At 40.4% G+C, this 20,031-nt stretch overlaps 1 protein-coding gene across 1 annotated transcript in view; it reads right to left on the reverse strand.

Annotated features, from left to right (window-relative positions):
* Positions 1–19,792, reverse strand: part of foxk2b (forkhead box K2b) — a 36,169-nt gene extending 16,377 nt beyond the window's left edge. Inside the window, exons 1-2 of the mRNA XM_061981467.2 lie at positions 19,301–19,792; positions 2,869–3,063 (exon numbers count right to left, since the gene is read on the reverse strand). Coding sequence (XP_061837451.1) covers positions 2,869–3,063; positions 19,301–19,596 — 491 coding nt within the window. The 5' untranslated portion in view covers positions 19,597–19,792. The remainder of the gene's footprint in view (positions 1–2,868; positions 3,064–19,300) is intronic.
* Between the last annotated feature and the right edge of the window lie 239 nt (positions 19,793–20,031).

Consider the following 20,031-nt stretch of genomic DNA (forward strand, 5'->3'; position numbering starts at 1 on the left):
AAACAGCCGCCATCTTTTTTCCCCGTAGAAGAAGCGCGCGGTGCATGCTGGGATATGTGACGTTTCATTTCCATTTGTGTGTTTATGTAAAGACCCCAAAATGGCTCCTATTAAGTGTGTTGTCTGTCTAATTATAAATAATGCAGACGAGGCGTGTTAAATGAGTTCTCAACGTTTTCTCACAGCGTGCTCATAACCACATTCGAACTCCCAGCATACGACAACGCTTCTCAGGGCTACCGCGCATGCTCGTAACTATCGTTGCATGCTGGGTAGTGTAGTTGTTATATTTGCTAGCTCATAACATCACATTGAGAGACACGCTTACGCGCTTAATTCAATACTCGCCGTCATTCCGGGTGGATTGACAAAAGACCTCCAGCCGCTAGATATTGGTGTCAACAGGGCATTCGAAGCTAGACTGCTAACTGCGTGGGAACTTCTCAGGGCTACCGCGCATGCTCGTAACTATCGTTGCATGCTGGGTAGTGTAGTTGTTATATTTGCTAGCTCATAACAGCACATTGAGAGACACGCTTACGCGCTTAATTCAATACTCGCCGTCATTCCGGGTGGATTGACAAAAGACCTCCAGCCGCTAGATATTGGTGTCAACAGGGCATTCGAAGCTAGACTGCTAACTGCTTGGGAACTTCTCAGGGCTACCGCGCATGCTCGTAACTATCGTTGCATGCTGGGTAGTGTAGTTGTTATATTTGCTAGCTCATAACAGCACATTGAGAGACACGCTTACGCGCTTAATTCAATACTCGCCGTCATTCCGGGTGGATTGACAAAAGACCTCCAGCCGCTAGATATTGGTGTCAACAGGGCATTCGAAGCTAGACTGCTAACTGCGTGGGAACAATGGAAGACAGAAGGCGAACACACCTTCACTAAGACGAGGAGGCAGCGCCAGACGACGCCAACATCTGCCAGTGGATCGTAAATTTGCCCAACTTTTCACTTCGGACACCGAAGACGAAGGATTTACGAATGAAGAATAACTTCAGAAAGTGAGCGCTATGTTTATTTTGTGTGTTGTGACATTAACGTTCGAGCAACATTATGTTGCTATTGCTCTGCACTATTTTGAATTTTACTATGTTTGTGATTGCACATTTGCGTACATTTTGGGAGTGAACAGAGTTGTTAGAACGCTGGTTTTTAATATATTATTAAAGTTTGACTGACCTATCTGACTGTTTTTTTGACATTCCCTTTAGCGCAGCGTAGGCGCGGCTTATAGTCCGGGGCGGCTTATTGGTGGACAAAGTTATGAAATATGTAATTCATTGAAGGTGCGGCTAATAATCCGGTGCGCCTTATAGTGCGGAAAATACGGTACCAGTATTTTTCAGAAGAAATACAGAAGAGATTTTAATTCATTAGTACTGCGGTATACAGTACAACCTTAGACCATACTGTGAAATGGTGATATTTTTGCCCAAGGTTATCATTCCGTCTGAATCAGGCCTATTAATTAACAATCACCTTGCATAGTAGAATCCCAGAGACTCCAAATAAGAATGGATGTTATCCATCAAGTCAGAGTAATGGCAGTACAAGAACAAAAGGAAGTGAATGTGTCAAAGAAGTAGTGTGAGTACATGCTTACCAGGGGTGTAACGGTACACAAAAATTTCGGTTCGGTACATACCTCGGTTTAGAGGTCACGGTTCGGTTCATTTTCGGTACAGTAAGACAACAACAAAATATACATTTTTTGGTTATTTATTTACCAAATTTGTAAACAATGGCTTTATCCTTTTAACATTGGGAACACTATAATAATTTTGCCCACGTTAATCCACATTAAACTGCCTCAAGTTGTTGCTCAGATTAAATAAAATGACAAAACTTTTCTTCTACATATAAAAAGTGCAACATTAAACAGTTTCAAGTCAACTCATCATGCTTAATTTATTACAGCATTTGGGAAGCCTGTAGTTGATTTTTATTATGTAAATGTTATATTTTTATTAACACGTGATAGCAGGGACCCTGCCATTCAAAACGAAGCAGCTACATTACTAATGATTAATGTAACTATATCTGAAAAAATACTAAAATAGCAATAGGAGAGACTATTCATCCCTGAATACCATGGAGTTCATGTAGGCTTAATGATGCACTTACATTATTATATCAACTATCAGAGACAGAAACTCTTCATTTAACATAATGTCCTTTTTTGCTGCTTCAACACAGCTCAATCAACACAGAAAAAGGTAAAGTGAAATAACAGAGACAGGGCTTTGCTGTCCGTAACACACACACACACACACACACACACACGCACGCACGCACGCACGCACCCCAAAATGAGCTAACGTTACGCTAAAATTGAATTAGCCTTCACCTCTAGCCAGGACTGCAAGCGAGCTGAGCTGCAGTTTATATTTCTAGAAGGTCAACGGGCTCATAGTGATGTTACTAGTAGTTGACTGGGAGGTGTTTATTATAATTTGGGGAGAGTTGCTGCCTGATGCTTACCTGCTAAACGCTAAGCACTGACTACATGCGCCCTGAATACGCACTGCTGATTGGCCGTTACCGCTCTGTATGTAACCAATCAGATGGTTGTGTGGGTGGGACAATGCTGGGTGCTGTGTACTGACAGACAGGCATAAGGAAGCGGAGCAGCTGGTTAAGACTTTAGCTTAGCTTAATATGTTCGTGTGGAAACTCGTTCGGTACACCTCCGAACCGAACCGAACCCCCCGTACCGAAACGGTTCAATACAAATACACGTACCGTTACACCCCTAATGCTTACAATTATACTCTTTGCTGCCAGCAAGTGTGTGTGTGTGTGTGTGTGTGTGTGTGTGTTTGTGTTGTTGATGGGTTGAGGTCCAACAAATACCTGATGGTTCCGGTGGGCGAGGGCAGCGGGCTCATGAGGTGGGCGATGTTGTCTGGAATGTTGATGGTGAGCGGGGCGATGTGAGGCTGGACCGGCTTGACGGGAGACTCGGGAGCTTCACGCTTCATCTTCTTCCCGCTGGAGAGCGCCGTGAAGGTGATCTTGATGTTGGTGCTGGGGAACCTGAACGTGCATCTGAGGGAACACGATCAGCGTTATCGCTCAGTGAGGACTTCGTTAAAGCTGCTTTAATTAGTGTCCTTGCCAGTAACATTGAACAGCTGCTGGAAACAATCCATCTTTTCAATCGTTTTGTCCATGTTTCCTTCTCACTCTAAATCACATTCATAACCAAAACTTGATGAAAACATCAAATATAAACACGAGAGGGAACAAACACACCGCTCTTTACAAATTGATGGGGATGTTCCAATAAGGGTTTTATGCTCCCCATTCCGATACCGATTATCCATAAGTGAGATAGGCTGATACTGATCACATGTATTAACTGTAAATGTTTCTATTTATGGTGAGTGCTGACAATAACATTATTAAAATTAGTTCCTTATTCTCTTTTATTACATACAATTGTTTGAACTAAATAAAGCTAATTCTGCACAAGAAATGTGCAAATAAATAAAACAACTTATAAACAAATAATGGGCAGCACGATGGTACAGGGGTTAGTGCATGTGCCTCACAATACGAAGGTCCTGAGCAGTCCCGAGTTCAATCCCGGGCTCGGGATCTTTCTGTGTGGAGTTTGCATGTTCTCCCCGTGACTGCGTGGATTCCCTCCGGGTACTACGGCTTCCTCCCACCTCCCCCGCCCGAATGCAGATGAGATAGGCTCCAGCACCCCCCGCGACCCCAAAAGGGACAAGCGGTAGAAAATGGATGGATGGATAAACAAATAAAAATATTTAATCATTCTATTATTGATCATATAATGGATTTTCCCTCTGCATGTACTGACTGTGACAATACTGACACACCAACAGTTGCAGTGTTGGCGCGAGGGAATTTTCAAAATTCATTAAAAAAATAATACAAAAGACAAAAGTTTTTTATGCATATGTAAATGTATTCTGTTATAAACATTCTGTGTTCATTAGTATTAACATACTTGTTCTTAGGGCTGAGCGATTATATGATTGTGATCGTTGATCGCGATTAATTTGAGTTTGATCTCGGTGATCAGCTGTTATATTTATATGTTATATTTCCTCGATCAAACATGGCGGAACGGACTGATAGAAGTTACAGCAGTAGTAAACAGTAGGGAAGCAACAATGCTTGGTATAATCCTGCACGGCACAATACCCCTTTATTGACCGTGATCCTGTGCACGTGCAAAATTAAGAGCGACAAACTGCAACAAAAGTCCAATGTGATGTAATGTCCCAACAGAGGCACACAGAGTTTATTGCTCTTCCTAAACTTCTTCGATGACCTTAACACGCCAACAGCAGTGCTCAACATCGTATTCCTAAACTCGCACACGCTAGGTCGATTAATCGACATTGAATCAACACCGAGGTTTTAATTACTGCAATAACGTAACCGCAAGAGCCTGAAGTTTTATTTTTTTCTCCGCCAATTAAAATTGTTGAGCAGCGCATCACTTTATCTCTTGCTTCAAACAGGGAAAGTCTGTGCATTGCTCTCAGCACCTGAGCGCGCTTATTTGACAGTACAATTAACTGCACGCAGTGAGAACTCGTTTCAGTCATTCAGTTTTTGTCTCAGTTGGGCGTACAGCGAGAAAACCAGCTTTACACACAGGAAGCATGGACAGAGAGCATCTCTACTCGCTTGTGAGAAGTTTCGCAAAGTAACAAAAAGGAGCTTCAAATCGGATGGGCAATATGAGCCCATCAACACGGACGAACGAGCAAGAATGCCGTGATCACGTGATGGTAACAAACAAAAAGACAACATCCAACTTTGTTTTTTCAACTGGAAAAAAAATGCACTTTAAGATTAATATTTTTTTAGGTAAGTTTTTCCATTTTCTACAACTAGATAGTAGTTATCTTTCAATTACAATACAATGGTAAACAATTCTAAAGTACTGAAAAATAAGTGGATATAATTTTAAATGTTTACTTAGATTATTATTATATATTATGATTATATTACATTATAAAAACTATAGTTTTTATCGATTATTTCTTCAGTTTAAGAGCATGATGTAGACAAAGGCTCTGAGTATGTCTGTATAAAGCCAAATAGTCTGCATTCACATGTTATTTTTGCAGCTTTCTGCATTATTATGGATAAAATATAAAAATTGCAAACCGAACCGCAATCAGAATTTTTGAAGGAGAATACCAATACCCCACCAGCAACACAACACATCCTCATTCTCCAATATCAACATTAGGGGTGCACAAAAAATAATGTTTCACATTTGAATCGCCAATCTTATTCATCCTGATTCTAAATTGATTCATAATTTCCCAAAATGTACATACATTTTTTTTTAACTACCCGGTAAACACTATTTTTTTCATAAGAATATATATATATTTTAAATACCTTTTTACAGGGGCGCCGAAAAGGGGGGGGTAAAGGAGACGGATTCTAGGGGCCCATGATGGAGGGGGGCCCAGAGAGGCCCCTAATGATGATGAAATTATAATACAGAAAAAATAATGACACTGTGTTGGGGGCCCTGTAAAGATTCTTTTCATGGGGCCCAAAATCCCTAGCGGCGCCCCTGCCTTTTTAGGCCACCGCCTTGTAACCAGAAGGAGCTGTTTTAACTGCAAATTGTTTTGAAAAAGTTTCATTATAATAAATATACCAAGTAATACATTGCGAGAATTGGTTTGAATCGCGAATCCTGTTGAATGGAATCTTAATCGAAATCGAATTGTTAAGTGCCCAAAGATTCACACCCCTTAACAACCTACAACACATTACCATGATTAATTAACGTGGACCCCGACTTTAACAAGTTGAAAAACTTATTCGGGTGTTACCATTTAGTGGTCAATTGTATGGAATATGTACTGTACTGTGCAATCTACTAATAAAAGTCTCAATCACTCAATTATTCAAAGCGGGTCGTTACTGTGAGAAGTAAACATGGTGGAAGGATAACAGGAGAGAATAGTGAAAAAGCCCAACTTCCATCATTTGGACTTGTTTTGTATTTAGCCTGTACTAACATCAGCAAAAAATGTCAATGGCTAAAATAAATCACTAAAGCGAGTGTGTGAGCCAACAACAACAACAATAATATTACCACTAGTCCATTCCCTTCCTCTCACTGAAACCACCCACAGGTAGTTTGACACAGGACATGTTTGTGTACAACGACAAAAAGAACGCCAGCAAACAAACTGACTAACTGAGGAAGACTTTCACTCGATTTTAAACCCCCGCCTGCCTCACGAAAAGAAGGAATGTCAACAAAAGAGGGCAGCGAGACGGAATGGACAGCGTGTGAGGGAGGGGGAGGGGAGCCTCTTGTGTTTACATCAGCCGAGAGGAATCCCAGGAATACCAAGTGTCCCCTGGGCCGTAACCACGACAGACCTCACAGCTTTTCTACTAAACGTGGAGGACGTAAACACGGCGATACACGTGACCTCGCAGCAAACACACAAACGATGCAGTGCTAAAAAAACATGGAGACTCAAGTATCAAAATGCTATGATCAAGTAGTTTTGAGAGCAGGAAGAAACATGGGTAAAGTGCAACTCTTTGCTGACATAAAGTATAGAACAATATTACCATTTCATATCACGGTTATTGCGACCAAAATCATAATCGCAGTTTTGTTGAAAGTAGAGATGTCCGATAATGGCTTTTTTGCCAATATCCGATATTGCAATATTGTCCAACTCTTGGGTAGCATGGGTGTATATTGTAGCGTCCCGGAAGAGTTAGTGCTGCAAGGGGTTCTGGGTATTTGTTCTGTTGTGTTTATGTTGTGTTACGGTGCGGATGTTCTCCCGAAATGTGTTTGTCATTCTTGTTTGTGTGCAGTGTGGCGCATATTTGTAACAGTGTTAAAGTTGTTTATACGGCCACCCTCAGTGTGACCTGTATGGCTGTTGACCAAGTATGCCTTGCATTCACTTGTGTGTGTGAAAAGCCGTAGATATTATGTGACTGGGCCGGCACGCAAAGGCAGTGCCTTTAAGGTTTATTGGCGCTCTGTACTTCTCCCTACATCCGTGTACACAGCAGGGTTTTAAAAAGTCATACATTTTATTTTTTGAAACCGTTGCCGATAATTTTGAAACCGATAATTTCCGATACTACATTTTAAAGCATTTATCGGCCGACAATATCGGCAGTCCGATATTATCGGACATCCCTAGTTGAAAGTCCTCAAAAGTACTTATACACAAAATGAATTATTTATAAGAAGTTGTTTTTTTAAATAAATAAAATGAATAAACACACTGTTAAAAAAAATACTATTTTGCATGTTGTGTTTATGCTTCACCGATAGTGTTTTAGTCTTAGTATTGTAATTTTAATGGCTAAGCTTTTATGGTTTCAAACATTTATTTATACTGTAGCACTATTAGTATTTATTTGATTGAAAAGTGTGTAACAAATAAGATATATTGTCCATTATTTCTGGCGCGTGCTGTGGTGTCCTACCCTGTTCAGCAGTCCTTGAACTCACCGTAAAAATACCACTGTCTTGTATTCCTCAGAGTATATATCAACCACTCTGTTCTAATATCAACCACTCTGTTCTAAGAGAGCACATCTTGTAGGTTCAGCGTGAATCTGAGCTGTAGTTTTGATTAAAATTTTTGGAGGTGATGAAACTGCCATGTAAAATCGCTATTGCTAATCAGTAGCATGTCAAAAGCAAGGACAATGTGTATTAGCATTAAGCTAGCGTATTTTTGGAAAAATGGAGCCTTTACTTTACTTATGTTGGAGCGTTTGTGAATTTCTTTGTTGGAATTGAACATTTCCACATTACCTAGTAGGTAGTTTGGCTGACTTGTGCTCATCCTTCCATCAAATCACATATGAATCATGTCATTATTTTAGGGTTACTTCTGTTCTAAATTAGTCATTGTTCATCAAAAGTTGGGCTGGACACAAAAAAGTTGCAGTGTCAATTCACACTAATGTGCAATTTTTTTTAATGATATTGTCTTTAAAAAAATACATGTTACTTAATGAGCTGCAAACTCAAGGACTCGCTGCACGGTTGTCCTGCAGCGCTCGGTGGCTATTTTTCACCAGCTCGCAGGAGTAACGAAAGCAAAATTATTTATGGTTTCTTTTTACTTGTCTTTATTACGTGCAGTCAGTGTTGGGTTAGTTACTGAAAAACAGTAACTAGTTAGTTACTAGTTACTTTATTTCAAAAGTAACTCAGTTACTAACTCAGTTACTTACATCAAAAAGTAATGCGTTACTGTGAAAAGTAACTAGTTACTTCTTCTACTTTTTTTTTTTAAAGCTCCCATTAATGCCCTTTTAGCCTTCATTTTAGTACTGTTATTGCACTGGAGAATAATACAATCTGTTGATCAACTTGACATACATTTGCATCACTGAACTCTGCTAAGCAATGTGCTCTACATACAACACACAAAGACAAAGATATGTTTCAAAGGGCCAATTTATTTCAGGCCAGAACAAATTGACAAAACTATTTTAAATAGCTGCAACATAACATACATAAGTAACAAACAGCATAATAACACTAACACTAACACTAACCACGTTAAACCCAGATTCCGAACTAATAAAGGTCTTAACTCATTCTCTTTCTATGCCACTTCAATATGGAATGCACTCCCAACAGGTGTAAAAGAAAGGGCATCTCTATCCTCCTTCAAAACCGCACTAAAAGAACATCTCCAGGCAACTACAACCCTAAACTAACACCCTCCCTTCCACATAATACCTCTTCGGATTGTAAATAATCAAATGTAGACACTTTTTCTTATACTTTCTGATCTCTCTCTCTGTGTCCACTACTTGCTGTACATATCCTACCAAGTCAGTCCTACACTGTTTCAATGTCCATTTCTCTGATGATGCAATTGTTGATGACTGAAGTGTTGATACCAACCAAACCTACCCCCCCCCCCCTCCATATCCCACACCCCGGATTGTAAATAATGTAAATAATTCAATGTATATACCCTGATGATTATCTTGTGTGATGACTGTATTATGATGTTAGTATATATTTGATAGTATATATCTGTATCTGGACCCCGACTTAAACAAGTTAAAAAACTTATTTGGGTGTTACCATTTAGTGGTCAATTGTACGGAATATGTACTGTACTGTGCAATCTACTAATAAAAGTTTCAATCAATCAATCAATCAATCAACAACATAGCTGTAAAGCTGGCTTCACCTAAGGAAGGCACACGTGACATACACAGAGCCTAACCAGGCAGATTTGAATTGTTGTTTTGGGCAGTAGACGGGATCTTTGATCCAAGACACAACTTACATTTAATTAAAATGTTCTTTTCTTTGTGCTCGACAAAAGAAAAGAAGTGAGAATATCTCATACTTGCCAACCCTCCCGAATTTCACTGCCTCTCCCTGGGACAACCATTCTCCAAATTTCTGCCGATTTCCAGCCGGACTTAAGGCACGCCCCCTCCCGGTCTGTGCAGATCTGAGTGGGGACAGCCTGTCGTCACGTCCGCTTGGCCAACCAAAAAGTAACCACAGAACACTATACCGTATAGGCGTATAGTGTTCTGTGGTTACTTTTTTGTTGGCCAACGGTTGTATTGCGCACCCCCCTCCTCTCCCCTCCCCTTCCCACACTCAGACACACACACACACAGAGAGCGCAGAGGAAGAATCAGAAGCACGTCTCTGCTTCGCTGGAATAAAACACACTCAGATCCTCAGTTTCTAGCCGATACTACATAAAAAGTAACGTAAAATAACGCAGTAACGCATCATGTAGTAACGGTAACTGAGTTATTGAATATAAAAAAATAACGCGTTAGATTACTAGTTACCGGCGAAACTAACGGCGTTACAGTAACGCGTTACTTTGTAACGCGTTAGTCCCAACACTGCGTGCAGTAGTGCTGTGCAAAAGAACTCTAAATACCGTAGTACGACATAAAAATGTCTATCGTACGATGTCACTCTCCTTTGTTTAAAATTTACGATGACAGCAGGAGTATTGATACCAGCAATGTAGCAGAGATGGAAAGCACAATGGAAGCTAAAGCAACAAAACATGAAGAGGAATTGGTGCCAAATGGAAGAAAGAGGAAGTTCTTTGTTTGGTTTAAAAAAGTCAGACATGGACCAAACGACAGTAATCTACAAAACGTGTCGCCAACAAGTCGCTACTAGCGACTTGAACAGTCTTGTCTTCTGCTATACTGTAATTCTTCCAAACGACCTGTTTGGAATTTGGTTAGCTAGTGACGTATTTGTCGCTCGTTACGTCAGCTGACATCTGCATATATGGTACAGTTTTAACCGAAGAGCTTTGCGCGAGTCCAACCATTGCAATCAATAAGTTCCTTCTTTTTCTCTATCCTCTTGTTGTGGGGCAGATTGGCTCATACATGCACATGAATCCTCCACTTATGGTGCGTTCCGTTTACCTCGGATGTTGGAAGTGGGAGTTTGGAATGAGGTCACAGCAGAGTTGCGAGCGTACCAGTAATCAGAAATCAAGACGGCCACTTCCATGAAAGCTATTTTTGAGCTTGCCTGGTCTGAATATAAACAACCTATGGGAAACTACTCACTCTTTCTGCAACCTTCCAATGAAAAAAATAACATTTGATTTGTATTGTATTTCTGTTAACAGTGTGTCAAAAGATTTCAATAAACAAAAAAAAAAGTTCAGTGCTGAAGGGTTCAGTGCTGTACTGTTCGTTAAACTCAAGACTCACTTCTGGTAAGTTAAGACTGAAGCAATCAATACTGTTTCAGAACCAGCCAATGAGGTGAGTTTTGAAGCAAAGAGTGTTTATGCACTGAATTTTGCTCCACTGAATTTTTACACACAATGTTATATTACTGTATTTTACCATTAGTTAAGATTATGATGCAGTAAGTTGAATGTTGCGGACACGTTTGTTACTGGAGTCTGCCTGGAGACTTTGCATGTGTAAGTAATATGCAACTACAATTATTTGATACTGTTTATATTGACAAATGTGGTATTTTTACACTGCAATATTCGTCAATTGTTATCACGCATGTCTTGCTTGTGTGCTTAGCTGTTGTGTAGTTGCTAGCTCTTAGTAGCCCATATATGAAAGATAATTTGTGTCTTCATTATAAAACCCTTTTTGGACACTGAATTATTTGCTTTGGAATTTTGTGAAACTATTTTTTTTTTTACATTAAATTATGCTGACAATTGCATTGAATAAAAATGTATGAGCCAAAAACCCCCACAGTGGATGAAGAGGAAACAGACGCTATTGCTAGCAATGAAATACATGTAATTTACACTACAGTAATGTTACCATTAGAGGTGGGAATCTTTTGGCACCTCACAATTCGATTACAATTCAAGAGCTACGATACGATTAACATTTGATTATTGATGCATCTGTAATTTATTTATATTGATGCATTTTCACATTTCTTTTCATTTCACTAAATAACCCTTTATCACTTGCAACTTCAAAAAACAGTGCATTTGTAATAAGAAACAGCTAAATTAATTCTCATTACATTTATTAAATTATTGGAAATGTGTGCAAAACTGGAACATAAGTACCCTATAAAAAGGAGCTGTTCTGATCACTCTGTGAGGTGGCTCGCTGCAGTCAGCCAAAATGTACAACTGTCTGCATTACTTTATTTACAATAAATAAATGGATTATCGACTATTGATGTTTACTCATTGATTTTATAATCGTCCATGTCCGAATTGCGATGCATCTAAAAATCTATTACGGTACTTCCCCCACCTCTAGTTACCATACATAAACATCAAACAATACATTGCATATGGCTGATTTAGAGCTACAAAAACTAACCAGTATAGACGCAAATATTATTGTTTACATCCAGAGCAGCCATCTTTGAGTCCAACTCGGGGTTGGTGAGAATGCTCCAACTTTCCAGGAAGGAAATCGGTTTCAGTTGTAATTCCAACTACCGTAGGTATTTGTCAGTAGACTCCAATTGAAGCGCTAAAAAACTACAACATTGCTGACGGGGAGAAGACGCAGTCGAAGTCGAAGCCGCGTAAATAGGACCCGCCCACAAAAAACAGCGCATTCTGAAGAGACGGTCAGAAAGCGGCTTGAAGATGGTCTGTTAAAACATGATCTATGCAATTTTGTGATAAAAGAACCATCATTACATGTTATGTAGACCACAAGGAAGTGCTTTGCATGTGCACAACAAATCACAACAGGACCCTTTTCAAACACAAAAAGATTATGATGAGTGATAATAAAAGTAAACATGTGATGTAGTGCTCATGGGGGACATTATATTTAGACTAGGGCTGCAACTAACGATTAATTTGATAATCGATTAATCTGTCGATTAAATCGATTAATAATCGGATAAAAGAGACATACTACATTTCTATCCTATCCAGTATTTTATTGGGGGGAAAAAACATACCGACACCATACTTATTTAGATTATTGTTTCTCAGCTGTTTGTAAATGTTGCAGTTTATAAATAAAGGTTTATTAAAAAAAATACAAATAAATTCCAAAATAATTTTTTTTTTTTTTTTTAAAGAGCCTCTGCGCATAGCATAGATCCAACAAATCGATGACTAAATTAATCGGCAGCTATTTTTATAATCGATTTTAATCGATTTAATCGATTAGTTGTTGCAGCCCTAATTTAGACTAATGTCAACAACTGAACAGTACTGAAAGTGCTGTAATATGCATTATGTAACTCTCCAAACTGATAGTCTTTTTAAAGCGGAGTATGTGTCAGTAATAGGATAATACTTAATGACAAACATACCGGTACTGCAATTTAAGGGTTGTTTTAGACATAGGGCGGAGCGATAAAAGGATATCAATATATATCGTGATTGAAACGTAATTGACACCAATAAAAAATGCATTCGATAAAACGTTTTGATATTTTTTCAAGTAAGAAAGCGGAAGTTGCAAAGCAAGGTTGGTTGCATGAACGAAAGCAATCGCTCTCTGGTAACCGAGCAACGCAGGAAGTGATCACTGATCAACTGGCATGACACGCTAACAGCCAATCAGGTAATAGTAGTAAGTGCGCCATCTCGTTGTCTGGCGGTTGATTCTTTGCATGGGGTGACAAGAGAAAGTAAAAATAGAGAAATTGTGGATAAAACAGAACAAGTCACAGGAAGCCCAGTTAGGTAAAATTAAAGTAGAGAAATGGAAAAATATCAATCGAGGGTGAATGGTGCCCTTTTGGGGGTACAGGCGGCACTTCATTTAAAGTAAATAGCCCTTGAGCTAGCATTTTTATGTATGAAAATATAAATATGAAGCTCCAAATAAATTTAAGAATAATGGCATAATTATGTATTGTAATTGTAAAAGCACAATTTGTTGAACTAGGGAATCACTTAGTAAAGTCATAATTGCATTCATGGTAATTTGATTATAATATGAAGCTTTTTATTACATGTAATCTTAATAAATTCCTGATAATAGTTTAGTGCTTTAGGCAACGTTGGCCATGCAGCAATAGATCTACTACAAGTTAGTGATTTTGTATTGTAAATCATGATAAAAATCATGAGAGACAGTGTCTACTTTTACCAGCAATATGCACAATTTATGAAAATGACTCACCAGGCAGTTTGTAGTTTTGTTTTCTCAATCTTTCCTTCTCTGCATGTTTGCTGCCCTCGCCATGCTGTTTCAATGACATCCAACCTTTGCCACCATCTTCGATCACTTTCCCACCGCAAAGACTGCAAACTGCTTTCCCCGCATCTTTGTGCTTGAAAATGAATTCCGAAAGCGGGCACCCGTCCACTTCTTTTTCTCACCACGACCAATTCCAAGAATTCTTTATCCTCGCATCCAACCCAGACACCGTTCCGCTATCTCTCTTATATCTTTCTTCCGTGACATGTGGGAAAAATTGTGAGCAATCAATTACGGTACACGGAACACATATGTGTTATTTCAAAACAAAATCACTGCATGATATTCATCAATTCCACACTATCTATATTAAGACTTAGACTTCCTTTTATCGTCATTTAAATTTGAACTTTACAATACAGATAAGAACGAAATTTAGTTGCATTAGCTTGTTGTAGTGCAGGATAAAAGAGCAATAAGACGCAGATTAAAATAAATAGATTACTGTACAGATAAATAAATTGCACTTTTGCATATGCATCCACGTTTATAGATGTATGTTATATTGTCTTTATATTCCAGCGAGTTAATCCGTTTTTGGGGGGAATTGAGGGGATTAAAATGTTAAACACACAAGTACTTAAAAATATGATGATGTTTATTTAGGACCACTACCATTATTGGTTTTCCCATTTAATAGCGCAGAGTCTCACGGGATTTTACTCCAGAGCGTTCTCGAATATCAATGGAAGCAACCGATACCAACCAACACATACGAAAGCAACCAGACTTCATTAGTGTGTTGTGTATGAGCGGTTTTATACGAAAATCTAAAAAAAAAAAAAAAATCCACTCTGGATTAAAAGAAATTCGGAATTCACTTGGGATTCCTTAGTATGGCAGTATTTTTGGACTAATGTGGTGAATAAATAATGCAAGGCATCACCACCTTAGCCGCGCTCACCCTTTAGAGCACAGCTGTAACTTTCTGGCACTAAACCTGTAGAAAATAGTTCTTCTCAGGTTTCTGTTTACATTTTGCTACACTGTATCAAGCCTTTCGTACATATTCCTTACTTTTGTACCTTAATTTTAAGAGGTTGTTGTTAGGTGTTCAGTGTGATTTAAAAATGTTGTTTACAGTGCGGACATATTCCATGTGCCTTAATAGCTGAGGCGATAATAATCAGAGGAAGGTTACATTAAAAAAAAAAAGTTGGCTAGAAGCTACAATTTCCCCCCCCCAGAATTCCGCTAAACAGCGGACACCTGGGATCCCTTAGTCTGGCAGTTTTTTTTACTAATGTGGTGAATAAATAATGCAAGGCACCACCACCTTAGCCGCGCTCACCCTTTAGAGCACAGCTGTAACTTCCTGGCACTAAACCTGTAGAAAATAGTTCTGTTTACATTTTGCACTAATTTTGTTACACTGTATCAAGCATTTCGTACATATTCCTTACTTTTGTACCTTCATTTTAAGAGGTTATTGCTAGGTGTTCAATGTGATTTAAAATTGTGTTTACAGTGATTGAGTGTGTTTCATGCTTGTGTTGACATATTCCCTTTTGCCTTGATGGCTTAGGCCAGGGGTCGGCAACCCGCGGCTCCAGAGCCGCATGCGGCTCTTTGATCACTCTGATGCGGCTCAGCAGTTTACTTGCTGAACCCCCCAATTTTCCCGTGAGACTTCCGGATTTCAGTGCCTCTCGCAGAAAACTCCCGGGATTAATATTCACCGACTTTCACCCTTACAGCTATAATAAGGGCGTGCCATGATGGTACAACATTTGGCGCACTCTACAGACTACAATCTGTATTAACAGCGTGCCAGCCCAACCACTTGTTATACAGCACACATCTTCTGCTTACACACGCACGTTACAGCAAGGCATACTTGGTCAACAGCGACACAGGTTACACTGACGGTGACCATATAAAACAACTTTAACACTCTTACTAATAATGCGCCACACTTTGAACCAAAACCAAACAAGAATGACAAACACATTTCGGGAGAACATCTGCACCTTAACACAACATAAACACAACAGAACAAACACCCAGAATCCCATGCAGCCCTGACTCTTCCGGGCTACATTATACACCCCTGCTACAACCAAACCCCGCCCCCACCCCAACCCTGCTCCCTCACACATCAACCCCCCCCCCCTTTGTGCATCGGTTGAGGTGGGCGGGGTTTGGTACCGGGGTGTATAATGTATCCCGGAAGAGTTAGGGCTGCATGGGATTCTGGGCATTTGTCCTGTTGTGTTACGGTGCAGATGTTCTCCCGAAATGTGTTTGTCATTCTTGTTTGGTGTGGGTTCACAGTGTGGCGCATTATTAGTAAGAGTGTTAAAGTTTTTTTTATACTGCCACCGTCAGTGTAACCTGTGTGGTTGTTGACCAAGTATGCCTTGCTGTCACCTCAGTGATCAAGCGGAAGCCCCATACAACGTGTGGCTGATCAGGCACGCTGACTGTAGTGGGTGCTATATGCTGTACCATCACGGCACGCATGACGCTGACAAGCGCCATTCATTTGAATCCTGCGTGCCGCACCAGCTTTCACATTCCATTTAAAAGTGTGGGCAGCGTGTCTGAGACCCCTGGTTTATACATAGCACAAAGCAAAAAAAACTTTGTATGCAGTGTTATTTCATTTAATATTTCAAAAAAAAATTGCGGCTCCCATTGTTATCTGTAATTTGTGAAACTGGTCGAAATGGCTCTTTGACTGGTAAAGGTTGCCGACCCCTGGCCTAATAAATTAAAGTGCTGGTATTATTGTACATCGTCCTATTATATAAGTAGTTAGCAATAACGGATGTATTTACGCATGGAAAATTGGACCAAAAAAAGCTAACAGTGTATATACGCATGTAATATTGCACAAAATATGAATAAATAACTTTTAGAATGGAAATAGTAATCCACAGAAATATATTGGAACTAATGTCAAGTATTTCTAGCTTTCTTATATATCCATGCTCTTGTCCTGGAATGTGATGTATCACCTATAACCCATCAGATACTAAAGCCAAAACAAAGCCTACTACTAGCAAAAAACAAAAGTCTATGGAGAGCTTTTTTGCAAAGGGAAAAGGCCAGGGGCTCCCACTAATTGAATGTTACGGTGAGTTATCCATGTATTCATTTTTCATGCACTTATTTGCTACATCTATATGCCACTCGCGGAAGGCTGGTCCGTGAAAATAATGCCTACATTAAACCGGTCCCTAGTGCAAAAAAGGTTGAGACCCCTGCTGTACATCACCTTTTGCATTATATTAATTTATATTATTATTACGTGTTGTCTACTGCAGTGTTTTTCAACCACTGTGCCACAGTCTGGTGTGCCGTGGGAGATTATCTAATTAATTGGGGTAAAAAATATTTTTTGCAAACCAGTAATTATAGTCTGCAAATTATGTGTTGTTGTTGCGTGTCGGTGCTGTCTTGAGCTCGGCAGAGTAACCGTGTAATACTCTTCCATATCAGTAGGTGGCAGCAGGTAGCTAATTGCCTTGTAGATGTTGGAAACAGCGGGAGCAGGTAAAAGGGTATCTAATGCTTAAACCAAAAATAAACAAAAGGTGAGTGCCCCTAAGAAAAGGCATTGAAGCTTAGGGAAGGCTATGCAGAATGAAACTAAAACTGAACTGGCTACAAAGTAAACAAAAACAAAATGCTGGGCGACAGCAAAGACTTACTGTGGAGCAAAGATGGCGCCCACAATGTACATCCGAACATGACAATCGACAATGTCCCCACGAAGAAGGATAAAAACAACTGAAATAGTCTTGATTGCTTAAAATAAAGTAGATACGGGAAATATCGCTTAAAGGAAGACATGAAACTGCTACAGGAAAATACCAAAAAACCCCAGAAAAAGCCACCAAAATAACTAGAACTAAAACACTACACACAAGAAAACAGCAATACACTCAAAATAAGTCACGGCGTGATGTGACAGGTCGTGACGGTACACCTACTTTGAGACAAGAGCTATATTGATGCATGCTTGGTGATGGTTTAAAGTCCGTCCATCCATCCATTTTCTACCACTTGTCCCCTTTGGGGTCGCGGTCCAACAATTGCGACAACAACTTTTTACTGTCAACTTGAGTTTAGTTTTTTAATGATTTCTGTTGGTGGTGTGCCTCTAGATTTCTTCAACGCAAAAAAACGTGCCTTGGCTTAAAAAAGGTTGATAAAACACTAGTCTACCTTGTACTTTTTTTTTGATGTCATTGCCTGAAAAAAATGAAAAATACAATGAAGTATATTTTCCAACAGTTTGACAGTAATTAATGCACTGTGATATTATTGTCAGAGGTACACAGATGAAGAAGGGCTTTGACATTGGGTTGTTTGTGTTACAGAAGAGTGTGGGGTTGCCCATTAAGGAGGGGTTGCTGCTGCTGTGGCATGATGCCATTTAATAATAATAATAATAATGGATTAGATTTTATATTGTGCTTTTCTATTATTAGATACTCAAAGCACTTACAGAGAAGTGGGAACCCATCATTCATTCACACCTGGTGGTGGTAAGCTACATTTGTAGCCACAGCTGCCTTGGAGTAGGCTGCCAGTTTGCGCTTACGGCCCCTCCGATTCATTCATCATTCCTTCACCAGTGTGAGCGGCACCGGGGGCAAGGGTGAAGTGTCCTGCCCAAGGACACAACGGCAGCGATTTGGATGTCAAGAGGCGGGGAGCGAACCTGCAACCCTCTGGTTTCTGACACGGCCGCTCTACCCACTACGCCACATCGCCCCGAATTTCCATGATCACTAGTGATAATGGTGTAGCTATGTATGTGTGGAGTGTGCATAGGTATGTATATATTTATAAATTATGTATATACACAAGTTCATTAAGTTTGTACATAGAGTGAACAGGTAGTTCTAGCTCAGAGTAATTTATGATTTAAAGAAAAGGGGTGGGATTAAATAAGTGTAAACTTCTTCTCACTCCTTTTCAAATATGTAAAAAAAAAATAAAAAAATAAAGTCCATTGCTCATTTTGTTTATTTTTTTCTCGTTTTTTATTCTCCATTATTTTCATTTTGTTATAATGGCTGTTAAGGCTATAGCACTGTATTGGATCAGGCTTGCTCATGCTTTTTTGCATATTTGAAATAACAATTTATCAAATCAAATTGTTTTAAGCTAACTCTGCATTATTGTACCTAAAAAAACAAACTTGGCTAAAGGGTCAATCCATTTTTGACTTTTTGGCACGACACCCGTAGGGCGGAGACGCTCGGGTTTGTTTACGTTCAGCAGCTCCATTCACAAACACGGCCGAGCTAACGCTGGCTAGCAACGACGAAAACACGCGCTAATGTTGCCCAATAAGCACCATTAATAATATTATGGAGTATTGACATGAGTGTTGACGTTAGTGTGAGCTAGGCCGGCTAACGCGGCTAACACGCTGCGAGTGAAGGCTAATGGCTACTGTTGCTAACAAGAATGTCAACAAAGACGATGACTGAGGAGGAAGGATGCAGTTTAAGCTAGCTAGCTAAAACATGTGCTCCTCTGGCCCGCCATGTTAGCAAACACCGCAGCGTTAATAACAATAATAATGTTTATTTAGCCACCGGCTAACAAGCTAGTCCCCGCATGGAGAACTCACATTGGCGGCAGCTGCAGAGGAGCGGCGCCCCGGCGGAGGAACACCCCGTCCACGAACACCCCGTTCTTGCCCAGGCACCGCAGGTAGAAATCCCCGCCGCCGGTGCCGTCGTCGCTGGCGGTGAAGATCTCCAGGTGCCGCCGCGAGATGAAGCTGGAGTGGCCCATGCTGACGTCCACGGAGCCCTGTGAGGAGTTCCTCCCGATGGTCACCGAGCGCTTTTTCATCAGGTACTCGAACTCGCGGCCCTCCAGCCGCGCCACCGGCCCGGACGAGGCGCTCACCACCGCAGCCATGTTGGCGGTCAATGCCGGGGAAGGGGGGGGGGACGAAATGAAGCAAGAGAGGTAAAGGGGGGGACGCGGTAGAGGCGCTGAGCGGTCGAAGCTACACAGGGGACATGAATCAAAATAGGACTCGGGAGGGGACCATGCAGGCCGGGACAGCGGCTTAGACCACCGCGGACAGAAGAGGTCCTACCTAACGCAAAGGGGGCTGGATATGCGGCTGCTAAAAACGCCCTCCGCCAATCACGTCCCAGGACGGTGACGCAGCCCGGCGAGGGCGGCCAATTGGAGCAGAGCCTTAATCCGGGGACACATTCAAGGTCGGTTGGGGGGTACAGTCAGCACATATGCCGCTTCTGTTGATCGAGGAGGCGCACAGCAATGGCGGCTAACCAGTAGTGATTACTAAACACAACATGCAGACTAAACAACTAACTAACTCTC

This window comes from Nerophis lumbriciformis, linkage group LG24 (assembly GCF_033978685.3).
Source record: "Nerophis lumbriciformis linkage group LG24, RoL_Nlum_v2.1, whole genome shotgun sequence".
Lineage (NCBI taxonomy): Eukaryota > Metazoa > Chordata > Actinopteri > Syngnathiformes > Syngnathidae > Nerophis > Nerophis lumbriciformis.